Source organism: Perca flavescens, chromosome 4, assembly GCF_004354835.1.
Source record: "Perca flavescens isolate YP-PL-M2 chromosome 4, PFLA_1.0, whole genome shotgun sequence".
NCBI lineage: Eukaryota > Metazoa > Chordata > Actinopteri > Perciformes > Percidae > Perca > Perca flavescens.
This window is the reverse complement of record NC_041334.1, coordinates 18,379,881-18,402,591: the sequence shown is the minus strand read 5'-3', so window position 1 is coordinate 18,402,591 and position 22,711 is coordinate 18,379,881. Positions and strand designations below refer to the sequence as shown.

At 39.4% G+C, this 22,711-nt stretch overlaps 1 protein-coding gene across 2 annotated transcripts in view; it reads right to left on the bottom strand.

The window, feature by feature from the left end:
• Window positions 1–4,930: 4,930 nt before the first annotated feature.
• snta1 (syntrophin, alpha 1) overlaps window positions 4,931–22,711 on the bottom strand; it is a 37,345-nt gene continuing 19,564 nt past the window's right edge. Inside the window, exons 3-9 of one of the 2 annotated variants that reach the window (XM_028576961.1) lie at window positions 11,742–11,937; window positions 11,250–11,439; window positions 10,744–10,874; window positions 10,088–10,284; window positions 6,695–6,882; window positions 6,111–6,234; window positions 4,931–6,019 (exon numbers count right to left, since the gene is read on the bottom strand). In XM_028576961.1, coding sequence (XP_028432762.1) covers window positions 6,142–6,234; window positions 6,695–6,882; window positions 10,088–10,284; window positions 10,744–10,874; window positions 11,250–11,439; window positions 11,742–11,937 — 995 coding nt within the window. In that variant the 3' untranslated portion in view covers window positions 4,931–6,019; window positions 6,111–6,141. Of the gene's footprint in view, window positions 6,235–6,694; window positions 6,883–10,087; window positions 10,285–10,743; window positions 10,875–11,249; window positions 11,440–11,741; window positions 11,938–22,711 lie in introns of both variants that reach the window. The other variant, XM_028576960.1, reaches the window with a different exon arrangement.

Sequence of the window (22,711 nt, the reverse complement as noted above, 5' to 3'; positions counted from 1 at the left end):
TCTAGCATCAAATGGTGATTCTCAATGAAAGTACCCAAAATTTGTACTTGTAAATGTACTTCATTATGTTGCAGGACAGACCCAGGAGTTGGGCAAAAAGCTACTGTAGCCATTCAAGCTGTATGAGATTTGCATTCACAAAAGCTCTTGATATTTTGATTATGTACAGCATTGGAAAGGAAGCCTGCTCATCTGATCTGTATACAGTGTGATGATTCAGTCAGGCCAAGATGCACAGCTTTCATAATGACGATGATGACACTACTGACAGTAATGGTAATTATCCTGACCATTGTGTTGAAGGCTTCACTAAGGAAGTGATGAAGACAGTAAACACAATAAGCAAGTACACACTACCTTCACAAGTAGCCTAGGTGTTCATTTTACGAAAGTGATGCTTCACTTGATGAAGCTCTAATGGAGTGATAAAGTGTTAATATGATGCCAAATGGAAACGCTGGGCCTGTGCCATCTCAGAATGCTTCCTGGGCAGTTATTTAAGCTGACATTTTAATTTTGTCATTTAAAAATGACATATCCACTTTAATTGCTTTCCATTTTAATAACAGCGGTTCATTGTTGTCTAATTTATGAGATTAACAAAGAATTTGACACAATACAAATGATTGAACATGAAAAGAGAACTTGTAAAAATGTCAGATTCTAATTAGTCAAAAAATTTTAAAAGTCCTGAGAATCTCACATAGGACTACTGAAGTCATAAAGTATGTAGGACATAAAACCTGTCAGAGAAAGTGAGAGAGAGAGAGAGAGAGAGAGAGAGAGAGAGAGAGAGAGAGAGAGAGAGAGAGAGAGAGAGAGAGAGAGAGAGAGAGAGAGAGAGAGAAAACCAATATAGGATCCCCTAAATTAGGGTTATGTATAGTATTGTCAAGTAATTGTATTTAATTGAACAACATTGTAGTGTATTTTATTGTATTGGGTAATGTGAATGTTTTATAGTTTAGTATATTTTATCATATAACAATCATCATCAAAGTAGTATACATATCTAACATGTGATATGTATATGAACCTCCTGTACACTGCTTTGGCAATATGTTTGTTGTTCATGCCAATAAAGCAAATTGAATTGAAATTGACAGAGAGAGAGAGAGAGAGAGAGAGAGAGAGAGAGAGAGAGAGAGAGAGAGAGAATATGTAAACATTGTACTGACTACATGCAGGAGCTGGCGTGCAATAACAATCAGGTTTATTTGACTAAATAATGCACAACATGATGAATTTACTTCTCACAGGATTCAATTATGTTTTGTTCATTTACTTCTGACATTACTTTACTACAGTTGGATCATATCGTGTTTAGGCGTATTATTTAGCTCATTTATATTTACAGCCCTTATATGCCAATTACTTGCCAAAGTATGTTTTCTACATTTATGAATGCTTTGCTCTGTCTTACAAAGAACAAAAGGTTTCCAATGCCATCACAGTGGTAAAAAAAAAGGTAGGTATACGTGCAGTTTAGTGTCCCAAATTATTTTCTAAAAACTAATCGTCCCAAATGATGAGGGTGTTATTTGAGACAGGTTGCCCTAACTATAACCATAACCCAAACATCTGTTAAACAGGTGGTTTAGCAGGTTCATAATTAAGGACATTGTATGAGGAATTTGGGACACTAAACTGCATGTAGAATCTTCCATAGGGAATTTGGGACACTAAACTGCACGTATACCAAAGAAAAATATATGTTTAGGGGAGACTTTCATCACAGTTGCCATATATGTCTTTTTGTTGGCTGTTAACACAACTGAAAGATTGATGCAAATTATCTGCTTTAGTACTGAAATGTATGATGAACTATATTTCAATGTATGTGTGTGATGGATATACGTAACAAAACACCCTGTCACGTTGGTTTCTACCAATTAGCTTAATTGAAGGGCTTTATTTAAAGTCTGGAGAGTGTCAACTTGTTGAGAGGTTGTATACGGGGAATTATTGAGATAGAGAGGTTTTGCTTGTGCTATTTATACTGAGAAACCTGTGGGTTCATTTTTATTTGTTTTTTCAGAGGTCTTTTTTTTTGTTGGCAGTGTGCCGGATCACATATTTTATAGCACTGTAAATGAATCTGCACTTTTCACCACAATCCACGTTTGCTGTTTGCTGTTTGCTGTGTCTTCACCCCATCACCACCCAACCTCAGTGTGTCCTTGTCGCCACCATCCTGTGTCCTTGTCGCCACCATCATCTCCAGTCTTACATTATTTTTGAAACACAATATTCCTGGTTATAGAGGAAATTCAAACAAAGACCATAATGCCCGACTGGCAAAAGTGTAACAGTGCCTTATTACAGTCAATATTCCTTCTCTTTATGTGTAATAGTGTTTGCTCTCCAAGCTTCAACACAAAAGAAGTAATTGCAAATTGTATTCTATCCAGTGCATCATTTTCTCTTAGCCCCCTTCCCTTACTAACATCATATTTTCTGACAATTTTCTCCCCCTTCCTCTCCCTCCTAAGTGCCCCTCCATTTTTGTTAATCAAAATATATTCACACAATCTCCTCCTCCTCCTCTCCAGCGGATCTGAGAGGCTGATTGGCAATTTCAGCAGCGAAACCATAGTTCAGGGGAAGAGATGGACGCAGCCAATCTGAGAGCACCCTGCCGTTACCATAGTAACATCTCAACAAGAGGAGTTGGGGCTGAAAGCGGAGAAAAGAAAGAGAAGATATGATCAAATGTGAACACTCCATTCTGATTTGACAGGCTGATATACAACTCACAGTTTGTTATTACTAGCATCTCATTTCCCATTTGTTGTTCAGGCACACACATGCAAATGCACTCGTGTTTAAAAAGCATATGCACACACGCACGCATGCACACACACATGCACACACACACACACACACACACACACACACACACACACACACATACACACACAGAATTTACACAGCAACAAACAGCATCTGCGCCTCGCTGATAACACTGCCTCATGGCAGTAAAAGCATATAAGAGGGGACTGTTTGCTTGCTCCTTTTACAATGACTAGCAGCAGGCCTAACAGTCTCCATCTCACACCCCGCTGACTTAAGCATCTCATCATCATCATCTTTGCTCTTCCCCATTCTACAGATCTGTCTGGACTTAATAAAACTGTCAGACCACCAACTGGGACTGTTAAATAAAGACTGCGCGGAGGCTAAATCTGCAGTCTGAAGCAGCGCAGTGGAACAGATCGTTAAAGACCACGAGATATGACATTGAAACTTGCAGCTGGATATGAAAAGTGCATTAAGAGTGACTTAAAAAAAAGGACTTTACAAGACTATTCCAGAGAGCTATTACAGCAGATAGATGGATGGATAGTCGGGTAGATAGATGGACACAAGTAGTCAGGTTCACTGTAGCTAATTTCACTCCTTTAAATGCATATACTGGTTTCCATTTGAGAATCACCAGGCAATTAAGACGTAAACAAAGAAGTATAAATATGACTTGAGAGTGTGTGCTTGAAAGACAGGTGTCAACTCCAAGACTTCCTCCAATTTGGATTTTCTTTGATGATGGTGAGCGGTAAATCCAAATTAAGTTTCAAAAGAATCTTTCACGATACAGTGACTGATGTCACTATGCCACTTGTGTGTATATTTTTCTATATATGTTACCTAGATATAGGGCAATATGGGAGCATATACTCAATATATATCATGTATTTTCCTACTAATATTTTGTGTTATGTCACGTGTGTTTATCGATGCCCTCTGGTTATTTAAGATGGGGATGTGCGGGCCTTTTTTGTTGATTCTGCCACTGTGCCTGATGTTACCAAGGCAATATACATGTTTATGTACAGTGCAGAGTTTCACAATGAAGGCCTTTAAATCCGCTGTGATTCTTTTATTTGGCTGAAGGCAGGATAAGCTGAAAACAGAACATTGATTCCATATGGTTGTTGTGGCTAAGATGTTAGCAAACAGATGCATATTTGCATATCCAGCAGACACAGAACATTAGCATTCATTTGGAGTTGTGTTTCTGGCCACCTGATGAATTTGAGTACTATTCAGTCAGTACTATTCACTCCTTTTAGCTTTGTTTTTGGTTTCCACCAACTCCTGAAGGAGAATCTGGCTCTTAAACTTGCTAAAAGCAACACAAACTTCACCAGCTAGTCGCTTATTTTGTCTGTTTTTGTGCTGGACAGGTAGCGTACAATAGGTTTAGCAGAATGTTTTTTACAGAAACAGATGCCTGCTGCCGCTGCTTTAAAAGAGGTTCATGAGAGCGGTGAGAGTGAACCGAAACAAAAAGCTGAAAGATGCTAAAAGTGTTTTCACTTTACATCATTTGATAATATAAAGATATCTATTAGTGCAGCTTTAACTGATAAGCTACCACTCTGTCAACCAGATCAATATGTTTTTCAGTTTCATATTTAAACTAAAGAAATAGTAATTTGCAACCCAAAAGTAGATATGTTCTGTTTTCAGTTGAGTCTCGGTCTTCAAAGAAGCAAATAAAAGGAATCAAATAATCAAGAATAAAATAATCAAGCGTGACATTTATACGGTATCAATAAAGGACATGCGATGTAAACAATAAAAGTTAAGAAAGTTTATTACATGTTTATATACAAACAACTCTGCAAGGCACACCTTTTGTTTAAATAGGAATATACAACACATTTTATTCTTGAAAGCAAACAGGTTTTAGTTTTGAAATATATATTAATACAAGTTTGTTTAGTGTTGGACACAGAGAGAAGGCCCCAAGTTGTGGATGTTTTAGTCAACACAAATAATAGAGAAAAACAAACAAACAATTTACTTTATGATGTAAACAACTCAACATCTTTTATATTGTAAATTAACATATTTAAATGTTGGACAAATTGTGTAGAAAAATGGACCATTAGAGCTTTCTGATGAAGACAGTGTGTCCTTTGTCATGATTAAAATATGCAGTACAGACAAAAAGACACCATACTATAAAATCGGTTTATTTAAGAGCTAAACTCTGTACTTGAAAGCTTAACCATAGAGCAGAAAAGGCTTAGCTGGACTAGCACTCTTTCAGCCAAATGTTTGTCATCATTGTAGAACACCCTATGTCGGTAGGACTAAAAACACAAGAGCTCTTATTTTGTACTTCACGTGGGCTGATATGATATGAAACTGCAGAGTCATACTCCCTGACTAAGGACATCCAGATTCAATGTATTTTTTGTTAGGAAAATTACACGTTATCTAATTTATTAGTTAAGCTAAAACACAGTTGCAAAAACAGCCTTTTATAATAGACTCTGTTATTCATTTCTCTTTGTTAGGCCATGGATGAGCACACTTGAAACAGGGAAGAAGAGAGACAGAGAATAAAATAAAATAAAAGGCTGTTCAGCTGCAATGAACAAATACTGTATGTGATTTGGCATTTGGAAATTGTCTATGACAAAAAGTGTGTATCTTTTTTTCATGAAGAAAAACAGGGCAAACCAGGGCAACCTAGGCATCCACATAAAAATCATACAGTTATAGATGTATTCTTTACATTCTTCAGTACATACTATTGATCATGTATCAGTCATGTCATTCTGTCACCTCGCTGAAGCTGCCTTTATAAAAAAAAAACATTGTCCAACATCAATCAGGACATTTGTGAAATAACTTTTGTTGTGACTGCTCACAGCACAGGAAGCAAAGATTGAAAGATGAAAGGATGCTCATGACAAAGGCCTGTCGTGACTTATGAAACAAAACAAAACTGAACGATGGGGCGAAAAAAACTAAAATGGTTGGGACTTCAAGCTTAGAAACATTAAGATGCAGGCTGTCCTTTTACACAGTTTTCCATCATAAAGGGCGATGACCCACCGTATCAGATCCCTTCAGTGGCTGCTGACTTACTCCATCTGTAAAACCTCTTTACCTTACAACTACAAGTTCAACTAAGGTCCGTCAATGTTGCCGCCTTCTCATTTCTTCACCAAGAAATACCAGCAGGTGCCTGACCAGAGATGACCATTTTAGTGTCCTAGAAGGGCTGAAAAAGAAGGGGTTAGTCGGCATCTTTTCCTGGGCCACATTCTCTGCTGTTTCAGAGTCTTCTGGCTGTGTGTTTTATTGAATATTACTATTGCTGATGTTCCGGATGGTTTGCCATCATCATGCCAGGAGGCCAAGTCGCTTGACCTTAGCAGACAGGAAAGAGTGGATGATGAAGACTATAGTCTTAGGGCAAGAGCGGAGGTCCAGTTGCTGAAAGAATAGATAGAGTTTGGGAAGAGGAAATGTGAAAGAGAAAAAAAAAGTGAATTCATTAAATGTGTCTTCTCATGTCAAGATTACTTCACTTTCATCTCTCCCTTGTTCTTCTGATCTAACAGAAGTGTGTGTAGAGCCATTACTAACAGTCCCCTAGCTCTGTACAGTGCTAAACTCCCGCCCACTTTCTAGGGGTCCAATCAAATTACCACTCAAATATTACACAGTACAGAAGCTAAAGACACTCCAACTTCCATTTCACTGGGACTTTAATGCTGTTATCCAATAGATTTCCTTCAATCACAAACACTCTCACCAACTGTCCTGTTAGATAACAACAATTTAAGCTAACTTTGTCATATTCAACACAACGGCTCAAATTTATGGTGGTTATAATTTAACAATATTAAAAATGCAACATATTGAGAAAGTCCAATGGAAAATAGTAACTCACAATCTCGGCCTCGGGGCCTCCAAAGTCGAGGAACATCATGCGAACTCCATCATCTGAGGACATTCTTAGGCGCTCAAAGGGCTGCTGAAGCAGAATACTTTTCCTGACACCCATCTCTTCTGTGAATAGTGTGAATCCCTCATCGATGTGGACTCCCAGGGTGCACTCCTTCCCATTCCAACTACAGGCTGCCAGGGTAGAAAAGGAAAACAGGGCTTACATAAAGGAAAGTAATGTAATGATTTTCCAACGCACAGCTCAAATTGGGCCTCATTCACCAATATCTTCCTAAGTTTTCTCTTAAATATGTTCTTAAGAAGGTTTCTAAGAAAAGTTTACGCCGGATTCATGAGGTGTTCTTAAACAGAAGATTTGTTCGCACCTGTGTTCTTAGGATTGACGAATCCCACGTCTTCGTAACTGAAAGCGCGTGCCAGTTGTTCCTAATTAGCATAAGAAAACGCCCCAAAAATTCCCATATAAGGACATGACACTTCCTGTGCACCTCCTGGGAGACAGGTTGTCGGAGCTTGTCGGAGCCGTGGTGGAGGAAGTACTGAATCTCAGTACTTAAATAAAAGTACAAATAACCAGAGACATATTTACTTTAGTAAAAGTAGAAGGTGTCCACAACCACAAACAAGGCCTGGCTTTTAAAAAAAGTTCCTATCCTAACCATGAAACGGAAATATGTTGTTAGAATCGGAATGTGGTTGGTTTTATTCATGGATGTATTTCATTTTCTTTAACCATGCAAGTAAGCAAATAAAGTGTGTGAAGCAGCGCAAATGGAGAGATGTGAAGAGGTCCAGCCAAATAAATAAGATATGAACGCGTCTTACACAGCCTGGCGGAGGAGTAAACGACGCTGTGGAGAGAAATAGATGGCAACTTTGTTTTAAAAACGGGAATAATAAAAAAAACGTTTTCATTTTCACTTTTACCGGGGCTGTATTACCGAGGGTCAGCGGCGCTGCGCCTGGGCTCTGGAGCACCGGTGCCCCATATATACAGTATCTACGGCAACCAAACTTCACTGGTGAGACAAACGTGTGACGGTCTGGAAGACGTTTTGGCAGGGGGGGAACTGATCAGAAATGTACATTGTAGAAATGTAGTGGAGTAGAAAGTATAGATAAGTGCTGCAAAGTGTAACAGAGTAAAAGTCAAAAGTAGGCTATGCACTATTGAGTCTACTTAAGTAAAGTACAGATACGTGAAAAATGTACTTAAGTACAGTTACGAAGAATTTGTACTTTGTTACATTCTACCACTGCATTTCGGCCCTATAAATAGCGATCAATCACCAAATAACGCAGGATTTAATCAGTTTAATTGCTGATGTAAATTGCAGTGTTAGTGTCTTTTTTGAATAATATGATTTTTTATCAACAAATGATCAGAAATACATTACAGTACAATATTATCATTGTAACCGACTGTAGAATTAAATAAAATGCAGTAAGCAATTATTTGGAGCAAATTGTCATCACTCAAATGTGCGTAAGAGTGCTTTTCAGTGTTTGTAGATTTTGTTCTTAGCTAAGAACAAATCCAAGTTAAGAAAACATTAGTGAATGCAAGAATCTTTGTAAAAAAGTGCATAAGAAGGGTTTAAGAACACATTTCTTCGTAAGAACGGTTGGTGAATGAGGCCCATTGTTCTCAAATAAACCTGGATTTATTACATATTTCTTGTGCACTCATGTTGTGAGCTCAGTGTTACAGTGTTGATACAGAGCCCAGAATGTTGGACGTATCCTATGAATGTGACACTGAAATGATAACAATATGATTCAAATTATGGTTATTGTTAAGATAAGATAATAGGTCTTAGTTAAATGGTACACTAAAATAATACCATTTAAGATTTTAGAAATGTTTGCACAACCTCATACTACCAGCAGAGGGCAGTGTAACAGCATTACTAAACTGCACTGACCTGATGGCTGTCTGACTAGTTAGGATTACTAAATTTCCAGATGAAAAGTTGATGACTAAAATGCAGAATCTGGATCATGGAAGTGAAAAGAGTTGCAGACGTAGGCTTATAAGACACCATATATACAGCTGTACTTTGCGTTGCCTCCTCTCAAGCTCTTTATAAAAACCTATTACCAAAGGCTTTCCTTTCTAAAAACCCAGTTCAAGTCTTTCATAAACATGCAGGCAAAAGAAATCTCCAGAGATTGAGGACATTTTACTAAAGACTACAGTTCCTAAATCGCTGTGCAAGAAACAATACATAGTAACTCCTAATCCTGCTTTGTGAGACAGGCCGTTTTTATGGAGTGAAATTTTGTGTGTCTCCGTTGAATAGAAAATACGTCTTTTGCCCAGGCAGTAATTGTTTGGATTAAAAAGATTTGAGGTATGTTCACAGATATGATTGAGGAGTTTGATCAATATAATAAGCATTTCTGATTGTCATCAGATCAGAATTGAAAACAAAGGAGTGTTATATAATGCATGACACAAACATCTTTAGAAGCTTGCCTTGCATTAGTCAGAGTAAAATACCTGTCAATCAATTTTAGAGTGACAGCAATGTTGTGTTTCGAGTTGTGGTTGAGGTGGAGTTTAAACACTGCAGACCACTGATTGGTCAGAAACAATTGTCACTAGTCAGGCACAGGACTTCCTGCACAAACTTGCGATTATTAACATAGCCAAGCTACCATCAATTGCGCGAGCAACTACGCCGCACACTACGCCGCACACTACGCCGCACACTACGCCGCACACTACGCCGCACACTACGCCGCACACTACGCCGCACACTACGCCGTACAATTGAAATAACTGGGAGGAGGGTCTGGCTAGGCCACACAGCATTCCGGGATGGGAGAAAAACGTGCTCTGGTTTATTGCCATTTCTTTAAACCAATTACAATCCGTGGTGCTGCTCCAAAATAGCCTCGGGAAGGAACTTGTTTTGGTGGAACGTGTACATTCAAAAGTTCTTTTAGCAGTGCAACAGAAAACTCAGATTGGACAGATAGTCTAGCTAGCTGTCTGGATTTGTTCTGGATCTGAGAAGTGGTTAACCATAGTCCTCATAAATCCACCGGAGTTTAAAATGCCAACACAAAGGAAGCCCAAGGCAACGGATATCCAGCCTAAATGAGTGAAATCTGGTGGAATTTCCGTTGGCAACAGAGCAATCCCAAAAGTGGATCGTCGAGGATATAGACTGTGGCATATAACATTTAGTGAATGTATCAAAACAAACTTGCAGTGCCATGAGAAGAGGGTGACCCCAGTGGGAGTCAGACCTTGAACCTTGGTTGCGTCATTCAGAACAAAATTTAAATGTTTCTACTCGTAGGTGAAGGAAATATGTAGCGAGAGTGAAGATTGAACTGGGAGTCAAACAAATCTCTGTATCAGTACCCGTGGTGACCTCCTTGATGAGCTCAGCAGCATTATGGCAACCCTCCACCAGCAGATGAGTCCAGGTGGACAGCTCCTTGGCAGAATCTACCCTGAACACATGGGTCTCCACGCCTTGCTTAGTGCCAGAACGCAGGCCAAATGAGAGGTCAGAGTCCAGGAGAGGAGAACTTTTTCCTGGGCCAGAGTGGACCAGTCTGAAAGGGAGAGGAGAAAGTATGAGAAGAACGTGGATGAGAAAGAGGGTAACTAAGATTGATAGGAAAGGATGAGCCAGAAGAGCAAATGAAGGGGTATACTGTACATGTTTGTGTGTTACAGATGTAAAAACGTGAGATGTGGAGTGCACAGGAAAGAAAGAAGGGAATGAAAAACACATGAGTTATAGGGTCTGGTTCCACTAATGTTTTCCAAATGAATGTGACGTTATGAGGCAAAATGTCCAACAATCCAGTTATGGAAAGAGTGAGCTTGTGCTCTCGCGACTGGGCCAAAACAAGCAATGGAAAGGTCTGTTAACTCAAAACTGGGCTGCTCAGGGTGGAGGACAGAAATGTATTAAATGCCAAATGTGCTATGTGTGCTAAGTGTGTTAATAAATATTGAGTACTGTATGAGGTGTATGTGTATATATACAGGCATTTGTGTATTTGAACCTGGTAGCAATGAGCGGGTGACTCTTGGTGGGGCTGGTGAGGTTTTCTTTGCTTTCAGGCAAGCAGGGATACAAGAGCAGGTCTCTGTCAGTCAACATGGCCAGTACTGGTTTCTCTGGACCCTGGGTCACCTGCACAATTGTAGCAGAGTTGAAGAAATCACTCATAGGGTACTTAAGATTACCATACATGACACATTTATGACAGTAAGGCCCATGGACATCAGCTGGTTGCAGTTATGAATCTTGGATCCAGTTGTTACACAGCCGTTAATGAACTTATGTGCATGTTTGCTTCTAGTAGCTCTGTGCTGCTGCATTTACTTTAAGACAAGATTCAGCTTTAATGTGTTGGTAGGTTATCTTTCTCAGAAAGACATTAAAAAAGACACAAAGGTATACAACATATAGGAAGAATTAAACAGGGCACCATGGCATACAACATGCAAAATACTGCAGAGCAGGTCTTGCAGTATGGACCATCTACGTCTGTATTCTGTATTCTACCTGCTCTGTAATCCAGCCCAGATGTTTGACCTCCATGCCAAGTTGCATGCTCTTCATCTCCTCCTTAACTCGTGGTAAAAGGTTGGCAGCGCCAGTCTGGATGGCATTGTACCAGGACTGAGCCATGGCTGGGTCTTTTGCCCGCAGAAACACAGAGTTCTTTCTGCTGGACGAAATCACCTCGAAATACCTGGCAGATGAGATGAGAGGAAGAGAGAGGGAAGCAAGCAGGGATACAAAAAAAATGGATAAAAGGGGCAGTTAGAGAAACAAAACACAAATGGCAAAGAGAGAAAAGCTTGAGGGTGAAGAGGAAGTTTCAGATTACATAACAAAGAGAATATGTGAATGATATGGGGTAAGAAGTCCATTTTACAATATTCTCTCTGAGCCAATTTGTTATTTTCAGGTTGAGATCTGTGAGACTTTTTTTCTTGGGGAAAGTATAAACTGAAAATCGAAATATTATGTCAAACTTCTAACATGCTGTACCTGTTTTCTGTGTCCGGGGGGCACTGTTTTCGTAACACCTGGCACATCTTCAGCGGGATGCTGCGGGGCTCCTTCATCTCAGCAGGTGAGAGTTCAGTGCCCCTCTGTGGAGTGGAGGGGGGAGAGTCCCAGGGGAGGGCCGCCCCAGGGGACCCCGAGTTTTTAAAGAAGGCCGACATCTCCTTGATGTACTTCACTGAAGCAAAGCGAGAGTGTGAGAGAGAAAATTAGATAAAGTGGGCAGAAGGCAAGAGGACAAAGGGAAGAGGAATTTGGAATATGAATATGGAGCCTTCAGGTTCGGAGATGAGTTGAAAGCTATAGTAGCACATTAACAGCTTTAAAAAGAAATTCATGTGAAAGAAATTCTTTGCCTCTTCAGATTTCTCCGCTTTTATAAAGTGCTTATCATGCTCTTTCATGATGAAGAAAATATTCCTAACATGGCAAATAGGGATGCTAATTTAGTTTTTTCTTCTTCTGACCAACAGCCGATCCTCATTAACAGATCATTACCGTTAACAAGCAGGCAACTGAGTCCCAGTTCACCCATCCGGGAGAAGTAGCAGCCACATGTTGCGTGCATTGTCGTGGACACACGCATGCCACTTTCCCAGTACGTTTCTACCGCATCAATGCAAGGTTGTCAGCTGTGTGTCTGCCTACCATACTCTGTGTTAGTAGGACCGCCGATTTCATTGATATAGTCGGGTGCTATGTTATTGTCACGCCACTCTCAGTTGTGAGCACCGCCCAGCAATCAGTCATGACAGCAACGAACTATGCAGAAAAAAAGAGTTTTGTGTTTTAAGCGCTCCAATAAAAGGCACATGTGGTTGCATGTCGCCGCCATGAGTTGTTTTCAGAGGTGTCAAGTAACGAAGTACAAATACTTCGTTACCTTACTTAAGTAGAAATTTTGGGTATCTATACTTTACTGGAGTAATGATTTTACAGCATACTTTTTACTTCTACTCCTTACATTTTCACGCAATTATCTGTACTTTCTACTCCCTACATTTTAAAAATAGCCTCGTTACTCATATTTCAGTTCGGCTTGTTTTCATTCCAGCTCGTCCGTCATCGTTCAAAAAAACACACACACAAAAAACCCTATCCAAATCGCTCCATCCGGAGAGAGTGAATTTGATTGTGGTTGGATGAGAAGTATAAACATAGCTATTCCGACACCCTATTGGTTTGTACGCGATCCATAACACCTGTACAGACCCGGTGCTAATACGCCACCGGTGCCTTATCGACTGTTATCTACAGGACCGAATAGCAACACGGATTTCAGTGCCTTGGGTGCCTGCGCGATGCTCCGAAAACGGACATTAGAGGGAACTGAACATCGCCGCACGGACGCTAGTCAACACTAGAGTTGGAAGCAGGTTAGCCTAGCGTTAGCTAGAAGATGGAGTAAACATGATAAAATGCTGACAGCTAAACGGTGTAAAAGTGTGTCTATATTTCACTGGAGAGGAGTCTGACACCAGACTGTAGCTGCCGTTGTCTGAAAAACACAGAATAGATGTAGCCTACGTGTCAGCTTTTTCAGCCCTTCTGAGTTTGCAGGTATGATTTTAATATACTGTAACATTATTATAGTCATATGATTTTGTCCCCACGTTTTAGAGTTAAGCTGTTGTCCTTAATGGCATTTCCCCCCTTTACATCAGGGGTCTTGAACGTTTTTTAATCCAAGGACCCCTTAACTTAAAGTGAGATGTAGCAGGGACCCCATACATATTGTATAAAATTAAGTTGCATATTAAACTGGGCCTACAATAACTGTTAGGGTAACCTAAAGCCTTCTTGCATACCTTTTTTCATAAGCTATTAAAATATTAATTGTTGGCATGATTTTATAAATCATATTTTAATGTTACATATGTGGCACAGTAAATCTAGGATTAACTGTATCTGTGGGCTGATATCTTAGGGACTACCTTACCTATAGGCCAGTAAGCCTATCATCAGTGGGAATTTATATTTGCTAATAATATGTTGGAATTATGTTAAGGCATTTTATTTATTTATTTTTTTAAAGACTCAAAAATGTACAATAATTTGGAGGCCCCCCTGCAATGACTCTGAGGACCCCCTGTTGAAGATCTCTGCCTTACATTACTTTTATACTTTAAGTAGTTTTGAAACCAGTACTTTTACACTTTTACTTAAGTAAAAAGCTTGAGTTGATACTTCAACTTCTACAAAAGTCTTTTCAAACCCCAGTATCTATACTTCTACTTGAGTAATGAATGTGAATACTTTTGACACCTCTGGTTGTTTTTAAGAAATAGATTGTATAACCTACTTTTCTTTTACCAGGCGACACACCTTTTTAAATTATTTTTTGTAAATGTAATATTTAATAACTATTTAACTGATAGTATTAAATAGGTCAGAATTTGTATTGTCGGTTAACAATTAAACGGTTAATAATTATTTATTACAACATCTTCATGTTTACAATGTTACTAATTGTAAAATCTGGACCAAAATGACTTTAACATTTTTGTTATTCAAAAATACAATAAAAAAAAAAATATATATATATATATATATATATATATCTATCTATCTATCTGTTGGCATTGCCCAGCTCTATTCTGCTCACATCTCCTTTTAAATGCAATTTAACACACACACACACACACACACACACACACACACACACACACACACACACACACACACACACACACACACACACACACACACACACCTCCAGTCCGATAGACTGTGGTATGGGTTTGGCAGAAGTAGCCACTGCTGGACTAAAAATAGCCCAGAGGACATGGCAAGGCATGAGGCTGAAGGCTGAGCTCTGGTTTCACTGGGGAAGTGCAAAGTGATCTTACACAGTACAAGAGGCATGTAGTCAGAGGGCAAGCAGAAGAGACACAGAACAGGACAAGAGGAGTGAGAGCGGGCTTCCACCATTCCCAAAATAGTCTGTCTGTCAGCCATACAGTTATTTTGTTAAAACTACAGGCAGTACACCTATGACTGTGTAGTTGCTTTCTCTCTAATGGTTTTATTTCAATGCAAACAGTGTACTAGTAATTCAGATTAGCATTCTTCTCTTCTATCAGGAGGTGGCAGAGTGATTAAAGAGAGGGTCAAAGGTCACAACAGGGTCCATCTGAAATGTCTTGGAGAAAGAACTCTGAGCACCCCTAACACACTTTCTAACTCACTGACATTCAATCTGTAACACTGCTTGTTTCATCTGTCGGTTTAAGCAATGGCTTGAGCTTTCACACATAGGACTCTATTGTGGAAAAGTGTCATGTTGATTCTGTTCAAAAGGACACGACCGCTATGGATGTAAAGCTCACACGATTGGCATCTAGCCCGAGCTGGCGATGATGAGCAAGGCAAGAGATTGTTCACTTGTTGTCTCGTCCTTGGCACGATGAAACAACAGTTATCAAATTTTAGTGTCAAACCAAGCCATCTCCAGCCATTCTTATAAAAGCAATCTCTCATTTCAGTCTTATCTGCCACTTCAAGATCCAAGTCCCAAAGTGTCACTTTCTTGTCTCCCATGATTGGTTCTAATGCTATATGCAGAGATGTCAAATCTAAAAATAATAAAATAAAAATAAAACTGTGTGCTTTTAATATCAAAGTAACCGCATGTACTCGCATGTGAGCACTGTTCAAAAACCGTGCAGAAATGTTGCATGGTCTGAAGCAGGAAAACTACCAGAACAATGTTTATGGAAAAAAAAGACTCTTCTTCTTTTTCAAAAGTGGTGATGCCAACATTTACAGTAACACTGACAATTTCAGGACTAAAGTGCATGTCTGAAGGGGGATTAGGTGGCTGCAGAAAAGGGCATGACCTAAATGCTAAAAACTATAAACATACAGCAGCTCCTCTGAGTAAACAGAATGTTCACTGTCTTCCCGTCTGCAAACTCCTCTTCCTTTGAAAACTTCTTCTTTCTCAATAATATTGTCCTAGATCTGTAATCTGTAATATTTCCCTTTCTCCCTCTCTTCAGAGATGAGGTCAGTTCCCTTCTCAGTCTGATGTGGGAAGTGGATCATTTCTCTCAAATCTACTGTATAAAGAATCACTGAGAAAAATGACTTTTTCCCCACTTTGGATTTAGAGTATTAAAACTGCCTCACATACTCTCTCTGTCCCCCCATCTCTCTCCCTGTCTCACTCACTCACTTACTCACTGACTGTGGTCTACCAGTATGGTTTCCACAAACATTTATGACACACACACAGTCTGGGTTTATCACAAACATTTGCTCACACACTTACATGGCTGAGTACATATGCAAACACTCATAAATTAGCACAAAACATAATGCATATCCAAAAATGTATTCATGGTGTGAAATCCCAATTCCTGAGTATCGAGCCTCAGTGCTTTTTTTAGTGTCTGAGGACAGAGTACCGAAAGCTGGCTCAGATTTGCACTCTTTTTTACTTGTTCTTTAGCAGATAGTTTTTTTCCCCCCAATTATAAACTGTACGCATTTCTTTCATGACTGCTTGTGTTTAAATAACATTTAAGAATTCTGCCATTTTGGTTGGATAAAGAAAAGGGTTTTTATTCTTCAAAGAAACAGGAAAGAAAGTTTTGCTTAATCTTGTATTGTTACAAAAATGCAGGTATCATATCAGCACTGCTATAGCAAATTTTACACAGTCTTATAGGTATCCCAGTCGGGTATGAAGGACCTGAGTGTAAAATCCCTTCTTCATTACCACTGTTTTTTGTCCACGACATTTTATTTCTCCCTTTTCTATCAGAGAAGGTCACTTGTTTACTTGCCTCATTTACACTATGCAGAATCAGCTTAAAATACCATAACAGGTTTTTCTTTGCATTTGTAGACAAAACCAGACACATTGGGGATGTGTAGACTGGGAACACGGAAGCAATGAGCAACCAATACGTACCAGCTACAGCTTTGAAGTAGCTGTCAACTTGCATACGTAATGTTTCATGGAAATGAGCTTCTGTCCATTTGTTCCTGTGCCAACCCATTGATGTTTATACCATGGGGTAGCCAACTGCTTCCTTGTTGCTGGACCGAGGCCATTCAAAATGGATGTGGTCAATCTAAATATGGCAGGCTAGGCCACACAACTGGGAATGGAAATGGGATTGCCTACATTATTGTGGAATACAAGTGAAAGTCATCATAGAAGATATCCTGAACCCTGCAAGGATACTGAATAAGAAAGCTGCAGGTTTTCTCAAAGACTGGCACTTCAAAGATTGGTTATCTGTATATGATAAGGATGTCTCAGTCATGCAACTAGCGCTACACTTAGAATAATAAAAGTTTCTTAAGAAAATTGTGGGAGAAAGTCAGAAGTGACAAAGCAAGCATGGCTGTAGGTGCTGATGTCTGGCACGTAAACAGTGTTCCATTCTCAGTGGTCATTATTCTTTATTATGTAAGACTGAGTTTATGTTTGTGATTCATGCTGCACAAACTGCAGAATAGAATAGACTGGGGAAAAACACCAATCATAGCAAGTATAAGTAGATATTTACTTTTGTAAAGAGGCTTCACTATTATCCCAAAAAACGATGGGGACATGATCTCATTGGCATTTCCCAGATTAGACATGTCAGGCATTAGCTGTGGCCCCACGTAACAAATCGGACGAGATAGCGGTGAATGAAAAGGAGAGGAGAGGGATGGAGAATCAAGGGGGAGAAGTAAAGGAATGAACTACATGGAAAAGAGAGAGAGAGACAGCAAGAAGAGGATTGAGAGAGAGTGAGACAGGCGATACAGAGAGACCAAACATACAGTTAAGCTCAGCCAGAAATGTAGCCATGAATACCAGTGGCGGCACATTCAATACAGAGCTAAAATTAGCTGAGATGGCACTGTTATTACTTTAGCTTATCTGGCAGCCAGCGAAACTACTTTTGTACTGTGTGCGTGCACGTGCATGTGTGTGCACGAGGAGTTCCTTTGCTTCTTCTGCAGAATCTGCCACTAAGCTTTTCCTGCTAAAGTCTTTACGTTGAACCTCACAAATCCTGACCAGACATTTTCAGCCAATTCAGTTTTGACACAATTCACTTAACTGTGGTTTTGAAAAGCTTTTTCTATTTACAGTCTTCCCCCCTCCCCACCCCCCATCAACTGGTTACCGTGGGAGCTGCTGGAATGTCATTGGCCAGTCAGCGACCTCAGAAGCATGCTGTTGGCGCTGTCAACCATGTCGGACAAAGAATGTCCCAATGTTACACCACCAACAAGGAAAAATGTCTTGGGCCAAAACAACATAATAAATAACTGCTAAATAACAGGAACACTTGCTGTTTTCATTTTGTAAATTGAGGTCAATCGAGGTAAAAGAAAATTACAGCCATTATTGAGCCTACTTAAAAAGTCTGCCAATCGTAAATTAGATGGTGTATAAAACTAGGATTTTTAGACCGTAAAGATGGGGATTGTGCAAAAGTGGATGCAACTAAATATTAGAAAGATGTCGCTTATATTTTACAGATTTAGTAACCAAACTTGCGTATTCAAAAAAGAAACATGTGGCGAGTTCAGCCTAACCGACACAACAGTACAGACATTGTTATCAGCCAATGTTAAATACTTTCACATCACATGTTGGCGGATAAATTACAGAAATCGCAGTACAGAGTACAGTATACTGATTAAAGCAGCTTTAAAAGGGTTCTTATAAAAAAACGTTTGTTCATGTTACAAACCTAATAACTAGTGCTGTCAAACGATTAAAATATTTAATTGCGATTAATCGCATTAATGTCAGTTAACTCGCAATTAATTGCATATTTTTATCTATTATAAATGTCCCTTGATTTCTTTTGTCCCATTATTTTTTCTCATTTTAATGCTCTTATCAACATGGAAAAGTGGATTGGCTTGCTTTGTGCAAATGTTTTTTTTATTGAAAACAACATTTGCATATACTGTAGTGTTCAATTTCACACTAACATCCATGTGCTTCTGTCTGAAGTCATCCATTGTCGCCTGGCTTTGACGAGGCGGCGGAGAATTCGCATCAGCTGTGTGCTTGGCCATCAAGTGGTATTTCAGACTGGACGTGCTGCGATCATAGCTCAGTTCACAACAACAAAACACACAGATCACTTTGGTCTTGTCGATGGAACCATTTGACAACTTTTTAAAAGTAAACTTTCCATTCAGAATCTTATTGGCATCCATTTTGGCGTCTTGCGCTCGCCATCCACTCAAAACGTAACGTTAGCCTACTACTCTTTGGCCGGCTCGCAAGCCCAAACAAGTGTGTGCAACAGCATGTGAAAAAAACTACAAAGTTTGCTAGGCCAAAAAGAACGTTAATTAACTGACAGCACTACTAATAACATTTGTTAATATTCACATCAGTCTCAAAAATGTATTATCAGTCAGACTTTACTGTGCAGAGAAAAGCATGGTTTTCTACTCTGACTTACCAAACCCTCAGGTGGTGTTAATGTCTGTTTTGAGGCAGGTGAGTACATGTGCAAATGAAAAAAGTGTACATCCATGCCTTCTTTCACGGATCTCATGTACAGGTAATAAATGTCAGATTTATGTGTCCCCAGTGTTTCGCTGATTAATGTGTGTCTCTTTCTGGCAGTGTCAGTCAGCGGAAAATTTCCCCTGTTCTGAATGATTTAGATAAGTTCATTGTTCCTATAGCCCATCTCATTAAAATCATGGATGAATGCCAACCTTGGTGGGGTATAAGGTATGGCATGAGAGAGACTGAGGGCAGAGCACACCAAATCAGACTTTAAAACTAATTTACATACTGCCAAGCACAGATTTGATTACTTTGCATAGTGTGTCAGGAGAGTTAATTATCCTAATTCAACAAAGTGAAAGTGAAGGAAACTTTAGCAGGATCTGGCAGAGGACAAGAACAGAGCGGAAGGGAGGTTGAGCGACATATCCACTTTACTTTCCAGCTTTTTTTTTTTTTATTTTGCGTCTGGAGAACTGTTTCCATTTTTAGGTTTCATGTATATTTGCTTTGTGTGATTCAAAGCGCTAACTTGCTGTGCGACTTATGAACCTCATTTGCAGTGTGTTTTCTTCTATAATGAGTCAAATGAAAGTGATGTCAACATGTGATTCTCCATTTACAAATAGCGATGGGCTTTGGAAGAAAACTGAAATACTTTATAAATGTCACTGAAAAGTTACACGATGCATAATAAATAGACAAAATAGTGGGTGATTATGGTCAAGTGTATATGAAATCCTAAGTAGCTATATTGAAAATTCAGTGGTGAAAGGAATAATAGATTTAGGTTGGCTGGTACATCGGCAGTTTTTTTAGAAATGCTGAAAAAATCATTCATCTTTTTTATTTATTTTGTTTGTGCATATAGCCTATGTATTTTATTCTGAAAAAGGGCTGCATACACACTTTCCCATGCCCCCCCACACACACACACACACTTTCCTCCATCCCCTACATGCGCATGCTGCACAATACTGTGAGATGGTTCAGTGGAGTCTAAGCCTGTAATGAAGTGAGAGAGTGGCACAAAGACTAGGCCAACAATTTATCAGGGGCCCCGGACCAGGGCAGTGGGGTTCAGAGGGGGCCAGTTAAGCAAACTTGACGCCACAGAGGGAGAGAGGCTCTGAGGGAAAGTTGTGATTTAATAAAGCTCTGTTATTTTTGCAGGTTAATCCAGTCCCTCGCTTGAGTCTAAGCACAATGTCATCATGGGCCAGCAGCTCTGAAGGAAAAGGAACCAAGCTTTGTGCCCAGAGGGTTAGAGGTTTCACATCAGGGATGCACAAAGAGAAATTTAGGACAGAAACAGTAAATACAGTACATCCAAGAGCGTGCAGGAGAAGATGAGTGGTGTGGACAGGAATTATTCTATGATTACATCCCATGACAGTTTGATTTAAATACACACATTTTAAATGGACTTTATTGCTCCTTCTCGGCTGTTTCTATTCAGTTTTTGAGAGAGTAATATAGTGGCAGTGCAAAAAAGAATTTATATTACTTACTTTACACTCACTTTAACCACACAAACAACACTGAGACAGAAGCTAGAGGACAGAAACGCTAAAACAACATTCAATACAGCCCACTAGTGTGGATTTTTCCAAATAACTTGTAGCAAGAAAGTAAAAACGTTGGACTTTCCTGAGCGATGGCTACATTTGTGATTGTTTTTCTTAGAGAATTGGGGCACCAGATGGGTGGGATTTATTTCTCAGAAAGTGGCAAGTACATTGTCAGTAACGGCACACATCTTCTTGTGTCCTGGTAGGACCCAGATCTGGTGGATAAGTAGGGATCCTGAACTGAAGGTTTTTCGACCAGGTAAGGGTAACAACATCAACTTCTATAGGTGAGCTAGTGTGTGTGTTTAAGTCTGCTTGTGTGCGTTGGAGTCAAATATGCACTTGTGAAATGGAACCAGGAGAGAACTGGCCAGCAAATTTTTCAGTCAGCTGCTGCACACTGGAAAATGTACAGACAACTTTGCATTGCATTTCTTTCCAGACAAATTATTTTCTCATTCCTCAGTTTCACAGACAGCTTCACTCATCCCACCCGAAAAGTAAGTTTTTATCTCCAAATGAGACTACCTTTGATCAGTGAAGGTTAAATGATATACCAAATTGAAGTTGCCACTTAAAATCAGACTACATGGACTTGCGTTCTGCACTAAACTGCTCTACAAAACAATTCTATATGTAGATAAAGAAATCAAAATTAAGAAAAAAGCATTTATGTCTGTACTGTTTTGGTAAATAAGTCACTTCTACCTAGCAGAGCTGAAGGGAAGAGAGCAAAGCGAGCCTTAAAAACGAAAAGATCCAAGAAAGTAGAGGGATGTGGCTGAGGGATTCAGTCAGGCTACAATGGGAAGGTTTATTTTCTAAGTAATGATTATAATGTCACAGGAGCGCGAGCTAGAAAGTTTTAATTAGGTGATAAAGTACATGCATGTCATTGGCGTTAACTGTACAGCTCCAGCATCAACACTGGTTGGGTTCATACATTCAAATCTTGACACTCAAAATCCCAAAGCATGAATTTTTAGCAGACAGAATCTAGGTTAGAATCTGATCAAATGTTTATAAATTGTTCACAGGCTCATCACTAAACCATGCGTGTTTGATTCCACATGGCTCACACTGGAATATTGCCAAATGTACTTCTCAACTAGCAATTAAAGTTGACAGACAGGTTCAATTGAAAAAAATAGGAAACATTAAAAAAAGGGTATGTCCAAGCCACAATTTTAAATTTGTTTTCCATTTATGAGAGGCGTTTCATCTGCAACATTGTCTAATGGACGCTACCATACGCACATGTTTTTAAAGACAAATTTCATTAGATGTCAGTGGAAGTCAGCAAAGCAAGGAATGTAACGAAGACAGCAGACACTGTGGCAAAGGACACACCAGTGACTAATAATCCAGCGTGACAAGCTATCCAGGCAGTGTTTGGGGACAGTATGAGAAATGTACTAATCCTGCAGGTCTGACTCAGAAGAGAAAAAGAAAGCATTCTCATGCTGCAGACAATCGCAACCTACAATTACAATAGATCTTGCAATGTTTTAAGGTGCCTTTAGACTGTGCCACAACAGTGTTCACATAAGCAGACCTGCCAACCTTGAAGAAATTGTATGAGTACAACCACCCTGATATCACTCCTAACATTGAATTGAAAACAAACCGTTGTTAGTTCCATAGCCCATGGAAACTTCTTTATCCTGAAAATACATTGTTTGGCTCATCACTACCTTCTAGATTACAATAAATTATTATTACTGTGTAGAGGAGTGGATGAATGGCTGTACGCGTAGTGAAACTACTATACAAATGTTTTCTTATATCCTGTCCAATATTTTGTGCCCATATATTTGTTAGTCTAACCAACAGGAAGCAGAGAGAGCTAATAAATATGCCGAAGTACTTCTGTGTTAAAGACGAGAGTCAGA